The sequence below is a fragment of the Patagioenas fasciata genome, chromosome 1 (assembly GCF_037038585.1).
Source record: "Patagioenas fasciata isolate bPatFas1 chromosome 1, bPatFas1.hap1, whole genome shotgun sequence".
NCBI classification, from domain to species: Eukaryota; Metazoa; Chordata; class Aves; order Columbiformes; family Columbidae; genus Patagioenas; species Patagioenas fasciata.
Genome location: NC_092520.1, coordinates 111,785,277 through 111,805,520, shown reverse-complemented (window position 1 = coordinate 111,805,520; position 20,244 = coordinate 111,785,277). Strand labels below are relative to the sequence as shown.

Genomic DNA, 20,244 nt, shown 5'->3' with positions numbered 1-20,244 from the left:
TGGGAGAGGTGCCTGAGGACTGAAGGAAGTCACATGTCACTCCAGTCTTCAAAAAGGGCAAGAAAGAGAACCCAGGTAACCAAAGACCAATCGGCCTCACCTCCATCCCTGGGAAAGTGATGGAACGACTTATCCTTGGTGCCATCTCAAGGCATATCAAGGATAAGAGGGTCATTAGGGGCAGTCAACATGGCTTCACCAAGGGGAAGTTGTGGCTGACCAACCTCATGTCCTTTTATGAGGACGTAACAAGGTGCATAGATGATGGCAGAGCAGTGGATGTGGTCTACCTTGATTTCAGTAAAGCATTTGACGCAATCTCCTACAGCATTCTTATAGCTAAAGTGATGGAGTGCAGACTGGATGATCAGGTAGTGAGGTGGACTGCGAACTGGCTGAAGGAAGGAAGCCAGAGTTGTGGTCAATGGGGCAGAGTCTAGTTGGAGGCCTGTATCTAGTGGAGTGCCTCAGGGGTCAGTACTGGGGCCGGTATTATTCAATATATTCATCAGTGATTTGGATGAGGGAATAGAGTGTACTATTCACCAGGTTTGCTCATCACACCAAGTTGGGAGGAGTGGCTGACACACCAGAAGGCTGTGCTGCCATCCAGCAAGACCTGGACAGGCTGGAGAGTTGGGCAGGGAAAAATTTAATGACATATAACAAGGGAAAGTGTAGAGTATTGCATCTGGGTAGGAACAACCCCAGGTCCCAGTATAAGTTGGGGAATGACTTATTAGAGAGCAGCGCAGGGAAAAGGGACCTCAGGGTCCTGGTGAACAGCAGGATGACCATAAGCCAGCACTGTGCCCTTGTGGCCAAGAAGGCCAATGGCATCCTGGGGTATATTAGAAGGGGGGTGGTTAGTAGGTCCAGAGAGCTTCTCCTTCCCCTCTACTCACAGAATCATAGAATGTTAGGGATTGGAAGGGACCTCAAAAGATCATCTAGTCCAATCCTTCTGCCAGAGCAGGAACACCTAGATGAGGCTACACAAGAATGTGTCTTCAAATTTAAGTGGAACCTCTTGTGTTCCAGTTTGAACCCATTATCCCTTGTCCTAACGCTGGTTGTCACCGAGAAGAACCTGGCTCCATCCTCATGACACTCACCCTTTATATATTTGTAAACATTAATAAGGTCACCCCTCAGTCTCCTCTTCTCCAAACTAAAGAGCCCCAGCTCCCTCAGCCTTTCTTCATAAGGGAGGTGCTCCACTCCCTTAATCATCTTTGTTACCCCGCACTGGACTCTCTCCAGCAGTTCCCTGTCCTTCTTGATCTGAGTATCCTTCTTGAACTTGCCCTGGTGAGACCACACCTGGAATATTGTGTCCAGTTCTGGGCCCCCCAGTTCAAGAAGGAGAGGGAACTTAAATTTCATAAGAAACTTATACACGGTGAGGGTGACGGAGCACTGGAATAGGTTGCCCAGGAAGGTTGTGGAGTCTCCTTCTCTGGAGACATTCAAAACCCTCCTGGACACATTCCTGTTTAACCTCATCTGGGTGTTCCTGCTCCAGTGGGGGGATTGGACTAGATGATCTTTTGAGGTCCCTTCCAGTCCCTAACATTCTGTGATTCTGTGGGTTTAAGATCAGTCTACTGTGTCCCACCGAGGTCTCTTCCACAAGATGTCTCTGGCCCTGGAAATAAATATAGACAGATCTCTGGGCCAAACTGTTCTTTTCCACAGGAACTGTTGCTCATTATAAAAGTCTGGAGAAGTGAAATTTGGAGTTCCCTAGGTGAAGATAACTCCTGTAGAACAGGTTTTATGTAAGAAAGTATACACAGCTCAAATCAAAATGATCGTTTTGAAATGTACTACAATAGAGTGACTTTCCATACTCTTTGTTCGTTATTATTACCTTAATCTTCATAATAATGAAAGACATTCAGATGCTGAATGATTTTCCTCTAGCCTAGATGCTATTATAGAATGTGAAGATTCATTCCACTTTCCTTAGCTTTGAATAGGGCATTTGAGGTAACCTGTTACATTTTGTAGTTTGTTTTGACCCACTAATTTCTGTTTCCTTACTTCAAAACTGTAATGTAAAGGATACTGCAAATCATGGCATCACACTCCATCATTATGAAATTCAGACCTTTTCTCATCAGTAGAGAGACCCAAAGTGAAACAGAGAAAATAGGAGAGAGCAAAGCATAGTGTTTCAAATCAAGAGTTTCAGAATTTGATGTTTGATGTGAGAGATAATTTAGGAGAAAGATTTTTCTTAATTGCATTACCTGTAAATTATATTATTCATTATATGTCAATTCATAATTCATTTGTCTTCACTGAGAGAGAAACCTAGTACTCCTCTAGTATGTAAAATTGCTAGAAGCTTTTAAATTAGCAAAAGCAATAATTTTCCTTTCTTAGGAGTGAGTACAGGTAATAAATATAATTTTTCTTTATTCTTATGCTATATTTGCTGTAGGACACATATGAAGAATAGAACCATTTATTCCATATCGCTCAGATACTGGGAGTCCCCCCATATCCCTCATCTGCCCCTGAAGCCCTTCCTCCATTCCAGCTAGAAGGAAGCAGAAAGGAGACAATAATTTCCAGCCACAAGTTCACAGACAAAGTCAATGGCCGGCATTGTAGCTGAATGTTAACACTTCTTGTAGCCCAAGACACGTCATACTTAGCAATACAACTTTAACCTTTATAATGCACCATAATTTGATTTTCGAACCATCTATATTCTCTCCTTGTTCCAGCCTAAGTAGCTGTAAGGAGGAGAGAGAACAGACAAATATAATCACCACACAGGGTACAGGGAAGGACAAAGAGATGAATCACTGAAATTCCCATTGCAGTTTTCAGATTTTAGCCATGTTCTCACCACTTGGTACTAATGTCAGGAAATGAAAGAAACATGATGATATTTTATTGTGGTGTTAGTGTTTGCTGGTCAGATGGCAGAGCACCCAAGAAGTCCAGAGCTGTTGTCCAGGCTTAGAATTTCAAATGTTTGTTCTTGAATGACTCTAAAATAGTATGTTGATTTAAATCAGAAATGCTTAGGTTGTGGTGAAGTGAGCATGAAAGGCAATTAAGTGTCTGTATTATTTTTTGTTTCCTTAGTTACATTCTTAAAGGAGGAAAAGACTTTTCAGGGAGAAAGTAAGACTGCAATTGTTTTTTTAGCCTTTGCCACTGGCTTTCTGAAGTTGTTAAAAAGAAGTAGCTTGCATTTAAGTGTGGTGGTGTACCTAGTTTATGTAAACTAATCTAAACTGTTTATATGTGCTACTGTCAGACATGGAAATACATATGTACATACATATTTAAGCTATAAAACTTACAGATCACAGCACAAAGTCAGTGATTCCATTGGTTTTCCATTACTGATATATACAATACATGGTACAATTGGCAGTCTCTAGTGCTGTGCAAGGGTTAGTGTTTAGAGATATAGAATTTACTAACAGTATTGGAAGTAGAAAATGAAGTGCTGAGGATGGAGTTTTGTCATCATCACTTGAGGAGGTTTTAAAATGAGCAGTAGAGTCATGACTGAGTACTGCAAATCAAAAAGCTGCTGTATTAAATAGTTATTTCTCTTGTAAGTGTGCTGTGTTCTATATGTACTATATGTTTCTGGAACATGTTTTCCCTAATGATGAGGGGACTGCACGTGGTTCTTGACACCTGCTTAGTGTGTGTGTAGCATGCTCATATCCAGATACTCCAAGTGGCCTTATTGTAGCCTCACATGTTGGACGAGTGGTCCAGGGTCTAACATCCTTCCAATACAAGTGATTAATCTGTAAGAACATCTTGTCCCAAATAAATCTTAGCACTGATGACCTTGGGGTTTAAAAAAACTCTTGTTAGTCTAGAATGAATCTTGCCTACGTGGACAGATTTAATCCAAGAATAATGAAGAGATGAAAGATGTGTTTAGAAGGAGCTGATTTTCTTTTTCAAAGGCAACTCTGTAAGGTGGCTGGACCGCAGGAGGCAGAGGTGGTGGTAATCTTATGTTGCATGAGAAACATAGATTAGTGGGTTGAAAGTAATAGAAGAGGTCAGTTGAGCATGGAGTAGTTATCCCAGAACTGCAGTTTATCTCATAGCTAAAAACACTGTGAAGGTTTCTGTCTGCTTGTATGTCTACATTCATATAGCAGTGACAAATTGCATAGATGTGGATAGCATAGGTGTGACTGTGAGATTCCTGAAATAAATGACATTTCTCTATCATGCTATTTCAAATTCTCAAAAATGTGGTATGTTGAATAGAAAAAAAGTAGAGGAAATCCTGTCATTAGCCAAAACAGAATGGAGGTCGGGTTCTTTTAAAATTACAAGCTATAAATTTAGCAATGGAGAATAACAAAGAATAATTGTGAAGATTTCCAAAACTGTAGCTTAGAGACCTTAAAAATGAACTGTAAGTTTTCAGAAATACGAACACTGTGCATAAAGGCTGTTTCATGATTGAATAAATAATTTCTGGAATTTGACTTTGGAACATGTTTTATTGAAGTGAAAAATAATTGTGGGAAATTCTATAAAGTGGTTATCATTATATCTAAAAGGTATAAAATTATGCTGGTTTGTGGCAGAAGATTTAATTTTCACCACACATAGCTCCTCATTATTTTTTTTTTTTACTTACTGACTTAGTTTTATTTCTGTTGTTTCAGACACAGACAAGCAATGAAAGCCTTCAGTCCTTCCTTTTGAAACGCCTAGCTATACTCTTTTAGTATAATAATACAAATATCTAATGAGAGCAGTAAATATTGAAACTTAACAAATTTTTCTTTAGTTGGGGATATTTGGTCAGACCTAACCCATTGCATGGCTGATGGCTTTGACAGAAGTAGAATTTGCTGTCCCAATTGGCCTTTAGAGATGTGTTAACTTCATCCAGTATAGCTTAACTTTCCAGACCAATTTTCTGACTGGACCTTCAGTCTCTGCCTTGCTTTTTGGCATTTTAAGTTGTGTATCAGTGATGGGAATATGCATATAAGGTGGCACTGTGTAAGACCAATACAGTGTGATTTACTTTAGTTAATTCTACTGAATGGGTCAGGCATGGCAAAGCAGTCGCGCTTCAGTTAGCCAGGCAATAAATCATATAAATAAGCAATTAATTGTGTTTGAAACTAGTAAAACCAACAAAAAAATCAGCTCCATCTCACCAAAATGGCAACTGACCTTTTCTTAGCTAATATCGCCCTCAGCAGCCATCTGACCAACAACGCAATAAAAGAGATGTTGGCTCTAATTTGCTTCTCTTCCTTCTTCTTCTGCTTTGCCCTTACTTTTCCCCAGTTATCCACCACCCCCAACTGCCTTGCAACAGTCAAAATATACAATTGTCATTTGTTTAGACCACTTGATCATATCAAGATTCCTAATAATTTCTTATCTTTAGCCTGGAAATCATTTGGGTGTTTTTAGAGCTGCTTATACGCTTTCCATTAACTAGTTTCTTCCTAAACAAGAGCTATTGAATTTTAAAGAAAACCTTTATTTAGCAACCTTGTAAAAATGTAAAAATTCTAACAGGAGTATTTACCAAATATTAATCTTTTTCAACCCATTTAAAAAGGTGAGCTAGAGAACAAATAAGGGGGTCAATTTTGTCCTCATCTTTAGTTTGAAAACACTGCTGTCTTCAGATAAATTTGGCATTAAGTATACAAGAGCTAGCTGGTATAAAAAGCAACTTGCATTTGTAAAGTAGGTGAAGGAAATTGATAGTATATAGATGCTGAACTTGTAGGGTTAATCAAATGTTATTCTGTTCTTGCTAGAAAAAACCATTATTGCAGCATGCAGGTCTCTTTGATGAAGCAAATATTTCATAGCATAAGCTGTAAAATTAAGTCAATTCAATTTGTTAGGTTGGAAAATTATTTTTAATATCCATTGTTATTTTGGCATATTATTCCTCGCTGTAATTCTCTGCCACGTGATTGTAATAAACATTTTACCATATTACTGCAGTCTTCTCCATTAAAAAGAAAAGCTTTTTCCTGTTGTGAATAAAAGTATGAATCTTTACTTGATTTCACTTTTTTTTTTTTTCTTTTTATAGAAGCTGCAAAGAATCAATCCTCCTTACTGTTGTTCAACCTTACCCTGTAAGTATCGTTGGTGTTTTCTGAATTAGTTTCCTAGCAACATAGCAGGGTTTTTTTCTGCCCGCATTCTTTCTGTGTCTCTACTTTATCTGTGCAATAGAAAGAAATAAGTGAGATAAGGGCCATGTCTCTTAAAGGTGATGTTTAAGACTGTGTTACTGTGTGCTGCAGTCAAAGACTGCATTAGCAAAATAACAATAGTGTATTTAAACTCATACTAGGATGATACGTAGAGCGGGATACTGAGTTCTGGTTCAGTTTCTAATCTGTTGCAGCTCCTGGGTTTTTCTTGGTTCTGCCTCGGTCCCACAGAGTCGCGCTCCCCATATCAAACCAACTGTACCTTCTGCAAGGGAGGGCTCTGCCTGCATCACCAGTGCAGGGTGTGTAGAGTGGAGGGGAGAGGACAAAGAGACAGACAAGGGATTGTGTGAGCCTGGCTTGAAGGGACAGGCAGAAACTGCAGCCCACCTCAGAGCTAGAGGTGAGGTTGCACCTCACCCAGCACTTTGTGGGAGATGAGTTCCTGAACTGTCAGCTCAAACCCATCTCCTGTGAAAAAGGAGAGAAGCCAAGCCAGGGAGGAAACACGTTTCTCTCTTCCCGTGCATCCGTGCACAGTCATGCTGACCTTGCAAGACTGCTGAGAGACTCAGCTGCAGAGCAGGAGTGACTTCAACAGGTCCATTCACTTCTCTGTTGGCTAACCTGATACACAACAGTTAATTAATAACAGATAAATAATTGCATCCTTTTCACCCAAGAATAAGAGATAAGATGGATTTCAAAGAATATGTGAAAACAAGTTTATCTGATGAAGCTGCTAAAATATACATCTTGCAAAGCTTTTTGTCACAGAGGTGGCCATATATTTGTGCTGGTCCTGCACCTTTTCTAGAAACCAGTCCAAAAAGCAAGTAAATGAGGAAAAAAAACACATACTCCCCAAAACCAGACGGGGGAAAAAATCCTTACCCACTTTGCAGGCTTCATTCTTTTCTTTAAATGTCAGGTGAAGAGAGGGCATTTTCTTCAGCACAGGTGTGTGTACCCCTTAAAAGTAGACAGTAAAGTGTAATGCTGTACATCTGTGAGGTGTTGTGGCGTGTTATCACTGTGGTGTTGGTATAAGACAAGCCCATATACACTGAATGTAAGGGAAACTGGAACCCAAATGAACTGTGCGCTCCATGTTCAATGAGAGACCTTTCCACCATGGGTACAGTCCTCCCCCGACCTTTGGCCTGGAGAAGAAGATAAGCCATGACCTGGTATCTTCCCAGCAACTTGGGTCCAAGCTCTGTTTGAGGTCTGACAAGGCAAAATCTCCTCTTGTTACATAGCACAAAAAAGCTGATCAATAACCACACTACCTCTGGATGTCCCTGAGCCACGTGTGGCACTGAAACACTTTGCTGTCCTGTCCGCCATTTAGGCTGATATACCCATTTTACGTGTGTATTTGTGTTGCCCCCTCTGGCATGTCTGCTAGAGTCCTGCAACTCCTCCTCAGCAGAGAAAACAGTCTTGTTTTCAGGGGCAATGGAAGTTTTTCCTCGCGTAGGTGTGAAGATTGTCTCCCTGAGAATGTTCACATAGCAATCAGAAGATACGATAGATGTATGCATATCAGAGCTAGCTTTAACTGACCCAGTTTTATCCCAAAGTTGGCATGTTTCAGTGGCGTGAGCTTAACTGGGAGAGCCTCAGCTACAGGACTGTTACACCCTGCAGATCTCTGATTTTCTCCACTCTTGTACTTCCTTACCTGGTCAGACCAGGGTCATGTTGATTAATGGTGTCGTTCCCTCTCCACTTTCAGGCCCAAGTTCTCTTGCAGTGGAAATGAAGGTGTGCATAGGGATGGGGAACAGTTGGGAATACTGCCAGTCTGTGAAGCCCAGTTTGAGCCCTGAAGCAGTGCAGGGTCCCTTAGTTTATGCAAACCCTGGGCTGTGAAGTCTCCTGGGGGCTACTAATTCACCTTGAACACCTGAATCATGCTGGCCCTCATACTGCCTCAATGTTACTGTCAGTAGTGCCTGAGTCTGTTGGGTGACATCCCTCTGGGCACCACCATCCTGGGTGTTGCTACACTCCAGCTGTGTGTCTGTCCTGCTCTTCTGTGCAGGGGATCCTCTGCCAAGTATATTTTGTCTTGCAGTTTGTAAATGGTATTTATGTCTTCAAAAATTATGATGCACGTGTGCTTTCCCCTTTTCTTTAATTTTGCCTCCTCCACTTTTCCTTTTACATCTTTTTGCCAATAAAACTGGAAAGATGAAGTAGAAACTAGACAAAAAAAAAAAAAGAGCTTTTAAATAAAGACTGAACGTCTTCCCCATTCTTGGCAGAAATACATCTTTACAAACATTTTGTCAATCTCTCTTTTTGATGGTGAACTGTTTTGTTTCTATCATTGCGTGAAAACGATGTGCCAGGATGGATTACAAGAGTGCTGTTTCTTAATTGTTTTTATTTGTGCTATTTGGAATGTGCTTTGTTTTCATGCTTTCAAGTAACCATCTTTTATGATTGCAGGTGAAAGTAGACACAATCTAGATTTATAGTACTCTGTAGTACACTTTGTACTTCTTGAAAGCTTTTGTGGATCATTTTTGCTTTAAGTGCATTGTTTTGTTTAATGCTTAAACTCATTAAAATTTCATTTTAATTATGACCAAGCCAAAGCATTAAGCTATCATTTTCTTCCATCAATCTACAAATCTCTGCCAGGTTCACATCACCACTGCTCATAAGGAGGTCACTGAACAGCTAAAGCAGTTGAAGCAGTTCAAAGTTTTGATTTCTGGAAGTATGGCATTTGATTCTCTTTTCTGACCATTTTATTCTGTAAATGGACTATCGTTCTGATTTTTGCCTTATCAAGTTTTAAGCATTACTCAAATCAAATAACTTGCCTGTTTTGATATCTGTTCAGATTTTATGTATAGAGACCATTTGATAGGTTGCTTTCATGATTAATCTCTTAAGCTCCTTGGATGTCATCCGGGCCCAACAGAGATCTATTGCAATCTTGCTGTGCACAGTTCTGCAAAGAGAAAAGGATAAGATCTTTTTCTGTTTTGAAAGAGATGATTCTTGTTGTAGCACAGCTATATGTCTGAGACATAACGTTTGCAGAAAAACTACAATAAATAACACTTATTTATGGATCATAATGATTGTGGCAACAATCTTATTGAGGGTCTCACAGTATTTTTCATGCTACTTTGCTTTCTGGAGTCGTGTCAGCAACTACCATATCTAGATTTGGGGTGGTAAAGCAGGATATAAAAATGAAACAGGTTTGTCACAGAGATTTCAAATTATAAAGTCTAAAAGACTACCAAGGTGTAGTTTTGGAAATCACTTGGAAGTCAGACGTGAGCATTTTGAACAAGATAATTTTTGACTGCTTGAAATTGTGAAGTTTGTGTAGAAATGATAGGTTTTCTTCTTTGAATGTGTACATTTTTTGCAGTCATCCTCAGGACCTTTTTCACTGTGTAACTTCCCTATCAGGTTTTTGATATGGTCAGTTCCATACGAAGCTTTAGTCTTACACAGGAGAGGATCATGGTGTGGTTAAAGACAAACCTGCCATTGCTGTGTTGCCCCCTAGAAGTGCTGGCTGGTCCATGGCCACCGTCCAACCACTTTCTGCTGTTTGAAGCAGCCTCCTCTCATTTAAGACGTGCTGTGCATCCTTGCTTCTTCCATCTGTGTGTGGTGCAAGCCCCAATGAGCACTGCTGCTCCTGACCTTTCTTTCTCTTAGGATATACGGATTTTTCTGGAATGTAGGTGTATGAAATGCATGATCTTTCAGCAGTGAAGACTGTGAGAAAATTCAACATAAACTTCCGTGTTAAATGTTTCAGAAAAGTGGAAAAAAGCCCCTCCACCCTTCACCCTGTCCACTGTTTTCTCCTTGTAGTTCCTCCCCACTTCTACCCTCAGCTGCCATTATGTCTCTTTTTCCTCTTCATTAGTCCTTTCTCCCATCCTAGGTACATTATTTTTCATATAGACCTTCATTTGTTCATTTTCATAGGATCATAGAATACTTTGGGCTGGGAGGCACCTTCAAAGGTCATCTAGTCCAACCCTCTGCAATGAGCAGGGACATCTTCAACTAGATCAGGTTGCTCAGAGCCTCATCCAGCCTGGCCTGGAATGTCTCCAGGGATGGGGCATCTACCACCTCTCTGGGCAACCTGGGCCAGTGTTTCACCACCCTCAGTGTAAAAAATGTCTTCCTCATGTCTGGCCTGAATCTCCCCTCTTTAGTTTAAAACCACTAGCTCTTGTCCTATTGTAACAGGCCCTGCTAAAAGGTCTGTTCCCATCTTTCTTATAGGCCCATTTTAACTTTGGTTTGTATGGGGTGAAGTTTTCTTTCATTCCCACAGTTTCTCATCCTTGCAGAGTTGTAGGGCTGAAAGTAGTATGGCATGGCTCACTTCTTTGGTGCTTTTCTGCACTTAAGTGCATTCACCTGTGTGTGAGAGGTAATCATAAAGGTAAAGGAATAATCCATGGATGTAAAGGGCTGAACTTTGGAGAGGCAGAATCCCAAAAAGCCAGTGGAGGGGATTTTATGGAGGACCTCCACATTTAATAAATACAGAGATAGATGGCCCAGGCCCATCTAGTCATGAGATGAGCTGCAATGTCTGCACGTTCCACAATGTCTGGAGCTGACCTGTGGTTTCACTCATGGTTTTTGGGACAATCACAGTCAACTAAGCTTCTTTTTGCTGTAGATGGAATGGATTGGATTTTCTTAATGCCTTCATTAAAGTAAGATATCCTATTCCCCACCTTACAGATATGTATTATGTGTATATGGGACTAATGATTAGACTGTGATTGCCATCTAAAAATAGTAAAATATAAATAATGCAAACAGTAAAATGTAATTGTGATAGATCACCAACTCTTAAAAGAGAACACAAATCTGACCACTATTGCAGCAATTAAATTTGTGCCAAGATTTTAACAAAGAAATACTCATGATGATGATCTGTCAGTGCCCTGTGGTTATAACAAATTACTGCATGGTAAAACTTCTCCACATTATTGCTTCTGAGTCTCTACCTGCTCTTCTACAATGCTCTTTTGAGCCAGTGTAGTTGTTTCAGTCTTGCTCACAGCTATGAATGACAGTGTTTAGTTTGCCTTTGGGCATTATGTACTGTTGCACTTAATAAATTTAATTCTTCCTCTTATTCACGTTTTATTTGCTTGCTAAATTTTGCCTCATATAATGGCCTTTAAGAATGGACCAAAAAGCCAACACATTTTTGTGGTCATGCAAGTTTTCTTTATTTCCTAACAAATATTATAGTTCATATTAAACTAATGACTAATTTTGAGTAGCAAACTTAAAATTGATTGTATACATATGGTTTGTGGCTATTTAAAACTTTGGTATTTCTGACAGATTTTGACACTCATTGTCACAAAGCAGTTTTCCTTTTCCCTTTGTGCCTGTACCGTACTGCTGCCTTGTTTCATTTCTCTCAGAACTGCACTATCCTCTTCTAAATGCTAAATCCTTCTGTTTCTTGAGCATGAGTAAAGGTGTTGTTGCCGCAGCATCTCTACTGGCAAGAGTAGTGAAAAGCTCTTTTGCAGCAAATGAACACCATTTCACTTGGAATCTCCCCCAAGTTAGAGTTTACCTGCAAAAGCAGACAAAGTACTAGACATTCCTGTTTTCATCAAAAAACATTTTCCCTCAACATGAAGGATACTGTTTCTAAGAGCTTTTCAAAAACGACTTGCCATAATGATGCTGACAAAATTAGATCTAATTTTGAAAAGTGCAGAAAATGAGAAAAACGTTTTCCAGGAAGCCTCCTCTTGTTATAGCAATCTCGTGTGTTTTGACCCTGCTTATGGGATGCCCATTGATTGGGGTCCTTAGTAAGCAGGGTTCAAAGGAGAGTCTCAGTCTTCGCTGTCATTTCCTCCAAGCAAATCTCTATGCAATGCTTCATTTCTCTTGTTAGGAGTTTCTCTAGATAGTGTTGAAATGATCACCTGATTTTTTACTGAATTTTGCATAAGCAAGTGAAAAATATTTAAATTCCTGATAAATTTGAGTTTTTAACAGGAAACAGTGCTGAACAGGTCAAGCAGAGTGAAGTTTGTAGGTTTTTGAAGTATTTTGATTCCTTATTAAACTGTGTCCCCTCATTTTGCACAGGTCTCTCTAACTGAGCTGTTTTTACTTGTGACAATACAAATACTTTTCTTGCCGTAATAAATGTTCTGCTTTAGTGTAAACACCTCCTGCTTAAGGTCATTAACTGAGGATAATGGCTTCCATTTGGCTAAAAGACAGAGTATCAGAAACAAATGAACCTGGCACTCTGAGAATCATTAATTGATAGCATTCTTTGCCTACAAACCTGAAGACATTAAAATAGAATAGAGCAGCACATCATCTTGCTGATGATTTGTTAGACAAGCAAGTTTCAACAGTCAAACCCAACTGTTTTCCTACATATTTGCCACACTCTTTAGAAGCAGGAGAAAGCAAAGAGAAAATGCCAAGTGCCAAGTTGATGCAGAAGTAGAAACAATGAGACTGTGCAATTAGATTCAAAAGCTGTGCTGTTACTCAAAACTTTAACCAGCAGCAAACGTTCCCCCAAATACCTCGCACAGCTGTTCTAGTTTTTCTTACACCCTTGAATTATCATTTGAAGCTTTTTAGAAAGCAATCTGCTTCCAAGCTCACCCAGAGTGCCTGGCAAGGGGCTGGAGTCCTGACCACGTTGCCAAAAGCAGAACTGGGAAGGGAGGGAAGATGCACATTATATGACAAACTGTGGTGTGATCCCCTGACTGTGCAATAAATATACATTAAACCCCATGTCCCAGAAGGGTTCTGGGGAACTTGCATATGTTCAAACCTTTCAGTTGCATTGACCTCCCCTATCACACTTTTGCAATAACAGAATTTAAGTGTTTATGTCCCCTGCAAGTGAATGGAGGTTGTAGAGAGGAAAAGGGAGACGTTGTAGAGAGGCTGTAGAGAGTGACAGAGCCATGTAGTGGTTTGCCAGATTTGCTGTATGGGAATAAGCTTTCCAGAATCCGGAAGAAAATTTGGCAGTCTGCCTATAAAGAGAGGCCAGACTGGTGACCCATCTGAACTAGGAGCACACAACCATAAAAAGCCTCTTCCAGCAAGAAGAGTAAGTGAAAGCTGCTTTTTTCCCCTTGCCCTCACAAGGGAGAGACAGTAGCCTGCTCCTATGGTTGTGCTGCCCCAGGGCAGCAGGATGCAGTCCCTTACTTGGTTGACGTATAGACGTATAGACTGTCCCACTTACACACTACAGAAAGGGACTATGTGGAGAGGAAGGGAATTAGAAAAGGCATAAGTCAAATTATTGTATTAATTATGGTATTACTGTATACTGTGTCTTTCTAGGAATTCATCCTTACAGTACAACACATAAACATGCTTCTTCAGTGTTTTGATATTGTCCCTTCTTGCTGAACAACTGTTTTGTGTCCCCCACCCTGAGACATTAACTTTTTTTCATTTTCTTTTCTTTCTTTATTTGTGGTGGTTGTTGCAAATCTTCTTGGGGACATTCTGCTTTTTTCAGCACTGGCTTTGGAAGCTGAGCTTGGTTTGATCATGGGGTTGAATTTTCTGTCATTTACTGTTACTGATTAAAAAGATGTGTGGTCATAGCTGCTAGAGAAGAGGTAAGAAGAATGAACTGTAAAAGTGAGGAACATTCATTTTTATTTCATGGTTCTATTTTGCGCTCCAGAAATTATCGCATGGTTCTGGTGTTTCCTGGGAGAATGTGGCATCTTTCATTCCTCGTTCACTGGTTGATATTGAGCCTATTGTAATAGTGACCATGTTTTCGATGTGATAATAAATTGGTGGCATACAGAAATGAGCTAAAGACTTCTTCCTGCAAGTTACTAGAAACAAAACTTCTGAATCACAATAAAATAACTTTTAAGCAGTTTCAGAAGAGATTAGAATGACAGGATCACATGGTCTTGGACTACTCCATCACTCCTGCAAGATTGTTCATTGAGTCAAAATCTGAGTGATGGTGACAAGACTTCCTGTGTTTACAAGACATCTGTCATGCCATGTTGACAATAAGAAATTATTCCAGGATCATCGTTGCTGATGTCTCCACCAATCTGTCACAGGCAAACCAACATGAGTTAGTCTTTTCAATATCCAAAACTAGTAAGACCACTTCTCAGAAGCTACAATAAGATTCTGAAAATCTTACTTCCCATTTTACTGAAGCAAACGGACCAAAACCTCACCTGTAGGACCCCAGTGATTTTCAGCTGAAGCCAGGATTTTTTCCATTGCCCATTACCATGGTTATGGAGTTATGCAGTGCCAGAAGCTCTGTTTGGAACTGACCTGAGAATAAAACTACCTTGCTTCTGCTGCTGAATAATGGAAATCCCGTTGGCTGTGAATATTCAATTTGTTACTAAAAATGGGTTGTCAGTCAAACTCATCAAATGGAAAGAGGTTGTTGTTTTCTTTCTCAAGGACTGAACACTCCATCACAGGTGAATCCCTTTGGATAATGTAGTATGTAAAATTCAAATAGTCCCAAATAAGGAATGTTTCTAGACTTCTAAGCCATAACGTCACACAAAGTGTCTGATCTATTGAAGACAAGCCTTGCGCAGGGTTCATGTAGGGGATGTGTTCAGGGAAGCCTGCTGTCCTGCTGGTGCCTTTTGGTGGTTCTAACCTGTGTTTTGAAATGGATTAATAGAGTGAAATGCCACTGCACTTTTTGGCAAAAGTTGTGTTTGTCTGTATCTAGTGGATCATAGATTATGCAAAAAATTTCCATTCAGTGTTTGAAGGAAGGGTCACTGGCTGGTCACTGTTCAGTGTCCGTTCATGCAAATGAGTTTGGTTGACAGAAGTCATTGTGGAAGTACTACAAGGAATTTGTATGTACACCAAGACCTCTTCTCATCACTCCAGTCTGACAGCGGGATAACTTTCAGTATGTGAAGTATGCATTGGTGATTCCTTTTATGTATGGATTATCTCTGACAGCATTACGGTGTGACAGTATTTCCATTCTTCAGTGAATGGTACACAAAGTACTGCTGTGTACATGGAGTTCCTGTGTGTGAGAAACGGGGAATAACTGAAAAAGGAAAGTTTTAACCTGAAATCCCGTGATATATCTTGTCATCATTTTTCCTTCCAGTCTCCTAAATCAGCTTTTATTAGTGCTGCAAAAAAGGCAAGATTGAAGTCCAATCCTGTCAAAGTACGCTTCTCAGAAGAAGTAATTATCAATGGCCAGGTGTCGGTGAGTATTCAACTGTTTAACCTCAGGAAGGACTGAGCATTTCAACCGAAGGTATGCCTCAGGGCTATAAAGTGAGGGAATTACATGGTAGGAACAGCAGTGACAGGCTCACAAAGGGAAGGGTTTTTCTGTTTCTGAAGGTTTAGAAAGATCTGTTCTTAAAGTCCATTGGGCCCATAATATTGGGAAACTTTTGTCCCTTCTTAAAATAAAAAGCTATTGAACGCGTTTTGTGACAACAGCACATATAAGTCTGTCTTTATAGTTTTGATGATACTTGCTTGTTTTCGTTGTTGTTGGGGGGGGGTTGATGTGTTTTTGTTGTTTGTTTGGGGGTGTTTGTTTGGCTTGGTTGTTCGGTGTGTTGGGCTTTTTGTGGTGTTTCTTTTTGGTTGGTTTTTGTTTTTTGGGGTTTTTTGGGGGTTTTTTTGAGAATAACTTTGTAGTAGGAAAACCCATGAACTTTAGAGAAGGAGCATGTCAGGATGATAGATTAACATTACCTTACAGACCTCTTTAAAATTTGTTTTATCTACTTGAACTTCTTGTTTCTGGCCCTGAGGCAAAGTCAGCGTCCCTTTGAGAGGCACTGAACTCCTCCTTAATCATGAACTCCCAGCTCATTTTCATAATTTGCCAGAACATCATTCCACACTGATGTCTTTATCCAACTGTCTTCCAAACATAAATGGATACTGCACTTTTTCAAAAGCAATTTCTGCTTTTCTTCTTTCTTTTTTTTTAATAAAAATCTTTGTTTCACTTCCTTTTCCGTTTGTTTTACTATCCTTGTAATGAATCATCACAATTAAGTTGCAATAGTATATGTTACTCTTCTTAAATGATGACAGATATTACATTTAATATCCAGCTATAAAGAGAATGTCAGACATCTTGATTGTAATTCTTAATAAATCTGCAGTTCCAGTTTTGTAGTTTGAAGAAATTAAATAGGTCACTATATTCAGAGAAACAGTAATCTATTTTTTCTGTTTTATTGAAAATGTTTCCATTTTAGAAGTAGCATTTGTTGTCAGAGATATACTGTTAAGGGAGAGAAAGTGCTCCAAGCCAGACATAAAGTGTATGTGAACAGTTATATTTTTCAGGAAAGAGACCTATAGAGTGCAGCTGTAATGAACATGGCTAGACCCATGAGCTTTCAACTTGAGCCAACACACTTCTCTTCAGTGTTACCTTTCCATCTGAATTATGTCCTTTATAGAACAACATTCAGATTTCCTTTGTTACATGTTGTAATCTCATTCACTGATTTGCTTGGCAGGAAACAGTTAAGGACAATTCACTTCTTTTCATGCCAAATGTTCTGAAGGTGTATCTTGAAAACGGACAAACCAAATCTTTCCGGTTCGACTGCAGCACTTCAATAAAGGTAGGCTAGATATACCTTTGTATGCAACAGCAAAATTCTCAATTAACTCTTTTTGAGTTCTTCAATAATGACAATTTACTTGCAATGCTTTAAGAACAAAATTACTTGTGTGTTCAGTTGGGGTTGGACTCATAGTTCAGAAATAATGAGGTTTTGTTCCAGTTTTCTGCTGCTAAGAACAGATTGTATTGTCAATGAATAAAAAGTAGAAGTGATCATTTTAATGTGCCTGGGGTGCAATTAAAATCCTGTGGTCCTGTCATTTTGTTATGCTGCCAAATACTAGCATGATTTGTCAGCAAAAGTCAGGAGGTAAGAAGATTAAGATGTTGGTTGCTAACTGAATATCATCTAGCTTGTCATCCAGTGAACCTGGGATGGGATATTGTAGGGTTATGCTAGTGATCCTCGTCTTAAGGTAATGCCCTCTATGCTTTCCATAATGCATTTGATGTAGAGAAATAAGGAGGTGAAGCCCTGGCACACCCCTGAGGTTGCCATGGAGTGTCTGTGACACTGTTCCATGTAGGTTTCTACATGAGAGGCATTGTTGGTGTCTGTCTGTGAGTGCCCTGGAGCAGGGTAGGAAGCAGCACAACCAGCACTGTTGAGCTTGCTGCTAGTCCCTCAAGCATTTTTATTTGGGTGAGCTGGTTTTAACATAAATTCATCACCAAATCTAGTTCACCACATGGTAGCATGCATGCTTGCGACATTGAGACAAGAGAGATGTGTGGCTGGGAATGATCAGTGAAGGCTGGGGATGCAGTTTTCAATTGCAGTGCCAGATTTTGCTGGCTCTAAGGGGTTGCAAAGTGATGCATATTTGAAGGAAGACTGCTTTTCTGCTCCTTGAGACTCAGCAGTATGCTCTATCAGTTAGAAAGCAAGGAGAGTGGTTTACCAAGGTAAACAAGAGGAAATTTACTCCAGTCTGAGCACAAAACAGATACTGAAATTGCACTTTAAAATGGGCTACAATACCTGTTTGTAGTTCATGTATATACCTTAGGCATAAATTGAGTGCAGGTAATGGATCCAAGCCTCCACTCTAAAGCCATGGGAAACTGAATTCCTTCAGTCTGGTTGAGAATTTGGTTGAGTGAAGAATTAGGAGACATGTTTCACGTAGATAGTGAAGTCTATATACACTTCACAGTATCACAGTATCACAGTATGTTTGGGATTGGAAGGGACCTCAAAAGATCATCTAGTCCAATCCCCCTGCTGGAGCAGGAACGCCTAGGTGAGGTCGCACAGGAATGTGTCCGGGCGGGCTTTGAATGTCTCCAGGGAAGGAGACTCCACAACCTCCCTGGGTAGCCTGTTCCAGTGCTCTGTTACCCTCACTGAGAAGAAGTTCTTTCTCAAATTTAAGTGGAACCTCTTGTGTTCCAGCTTGATCCCATTGCCCCTTGTCCTATCATTGTTTGCCACTGAGAAGAGCCTGACTCCATCCTCGTGGCACTCACCCTTTATATATTTATAAACATTAATAAGGTCACCCCTCAGTCTCCTCTTCTCCAAACTAAAGAGCCCCAGCTCCCTCAGCCTTTCTTCATAAGGGAGATGCTCCACTCCCTTAATCATCTTTGTTGCCCTACGCTGGACCCTCTCCAGCAGTTCCCTGTCCTTCTTGAACTTCCAAGGTCCACAAGCCCGCTTCCCAGTATTTTCTTTTACAAACATAAAACCAACTTGTTCCAGGATATTTTGCATCTGATAGCTGGTCACATTACATTAGTTTTCAGTAGTTCTGTCATGGGTGTGCCACGCACTGTATGACCATATATCTAACCTGAAGTCATTTGCAGAGATTCCCACGTGGGCTCAGAGACCTACCTGTGTTGATGTTGTAAACCTGATTTGACCTTAGTCATTCTGACTTTTTGAAGGAATAATTTCCTGTCCATCCAATTCAGACAGTTATATATTCCATAGCCTGGACAGCTATATATTGCATATTCTTGCATGTATGTGTATATTTCTCATTGTGGATGGGTGGTGTAGATTGCTGCCTCTTTTCCTAAACTGAAGTAGGTGGACACCAGTTGAGTCAAGGCAAATGCAAGTTTTTTTCCACCATTAGCAGTTCAATAACTCACAACTTAACAACAAGAGTGCGACCAGTGTCTTACCATTAGCAGTCCTCACCTTCCTTGTTGCTGGGAGGCAGCACCTGGGCTGACTCTTAAGTTGTCATATGAGAGAATAGACCAGCAGTAATTCAGTAATTCAGTGCCTGTGTGCATTAGCATCATATTTTGAAAGGTACAGGACAGCTAGCAGAAAATGGTGCCACTTTTACCCCCTCTTAAAAACTTGCAATTAATATTATGTCTCTTCATGTTGCTGTTATGCCACTTGTCTTTGAGCGTAGTTTAGGAGTATAAATAAAAGTGGATTTAATGTGTAAGAAATAATTTCTCCATTAGTCAGAATGGTATGATATTAACCTTCATTATTTAGAGTGGTTGCTGCAATCCATTGAAGCTGTCTTATATTCTTTACATTGTACAGAGCTGTCCTCATCCTCCTACATACATTTTTCATCCTTCCACAAATTTGGTGGTGATTTTCCATAAACACACTGTAATTGATCATTTAATCTTCCTAAAGTATGTTAAAACACTTAGATTAAAATGCATCATTATCTCCTTAGTTAAGTTGCATCCATCTGGAAGCTAATGTATATCTAAAAATCTTTTGGATAGATAGAAATGTTTTAATCTTTTCCCCAACATGTGGAACTATTTTTAAATGATGGGTTATTATATATTGCCTTTTTCTACTACATTCACTAAAGTGAAAGATACCTTACCAGATGATATTAATATTAATTAATTAATACTTACAATATAAATTAATATTTACAAAGTGTTACAGGACAGTAAACTATGGATTGTTTGAATGGTTTTGTGAGGAGGTTTGTTTAACTGTCATTTTAGAAATGATTGTTCTAAAATTAATTACCTTTGGACATAATGCAATGTGAAAAAACTCATTCAAAGTCTCTAAAGATGGGGTTTATGTGATAAATTAACATGGTCCCTGAATTTACAACTGTTGTTCTGCACAAGGGTCGTCATCGTTGATATTTCTGTCAGCATTTAAAACTCAAGAATGTCCATTAAACACAAGTATCAAGAAGTGGACTTAAACAAAAAACCACAACTCTGCCATAAGAATAAATGAACAAATCAAGGCCATTCATTTAATTATTTTGTTGAACGTATCAATTTGGTTTGTACTGCTTGGTGGCCCAGTCTCAACAATAAGCGAGGAGAATAGCAGCAAGACCCTCTCTGCTTTCCTCATGGAGGGGTTTTATTTCCAGGGAGACAGAGAGATGTGATTTAGGAGCCACACAAGTA

The 20,244-nt window shown here is 39.7% G+C and overlaps 1 protein-coding gene across 2 annotated transcripts in view; it reads left to right on the top strand.

The window, feature by feature from the left end:
- The window catches only part of FRMPD4 (FERM and PDZ domain containing 4), a 303,458-nt gene that overhangs the window by 262,811 nt on the left and 20,403 nt on the right, over positions 1 to 20,244 (top strand). For both annotated transcript variants that reach the window (XM_065862632.2, XM_071812913.1), the window contains exons 5-7: positions 6,080 to 6,125; positions 15,373 to 15,477; positions 16,763 to 16,870. In XM_065862632.2, coding sequence (XP_065718704.1) covers positions 6,080 to 6,125; positions 15,373 to 15,477; positions 16,763 to 16,870 — 259 coding nt within the window. The remainder of the gene's footprint in view (positions 1 to 6,079; positions 6,126 to 15,372; positions 15,478 to 16,762; positions 16,871 to 20,244) is intronic.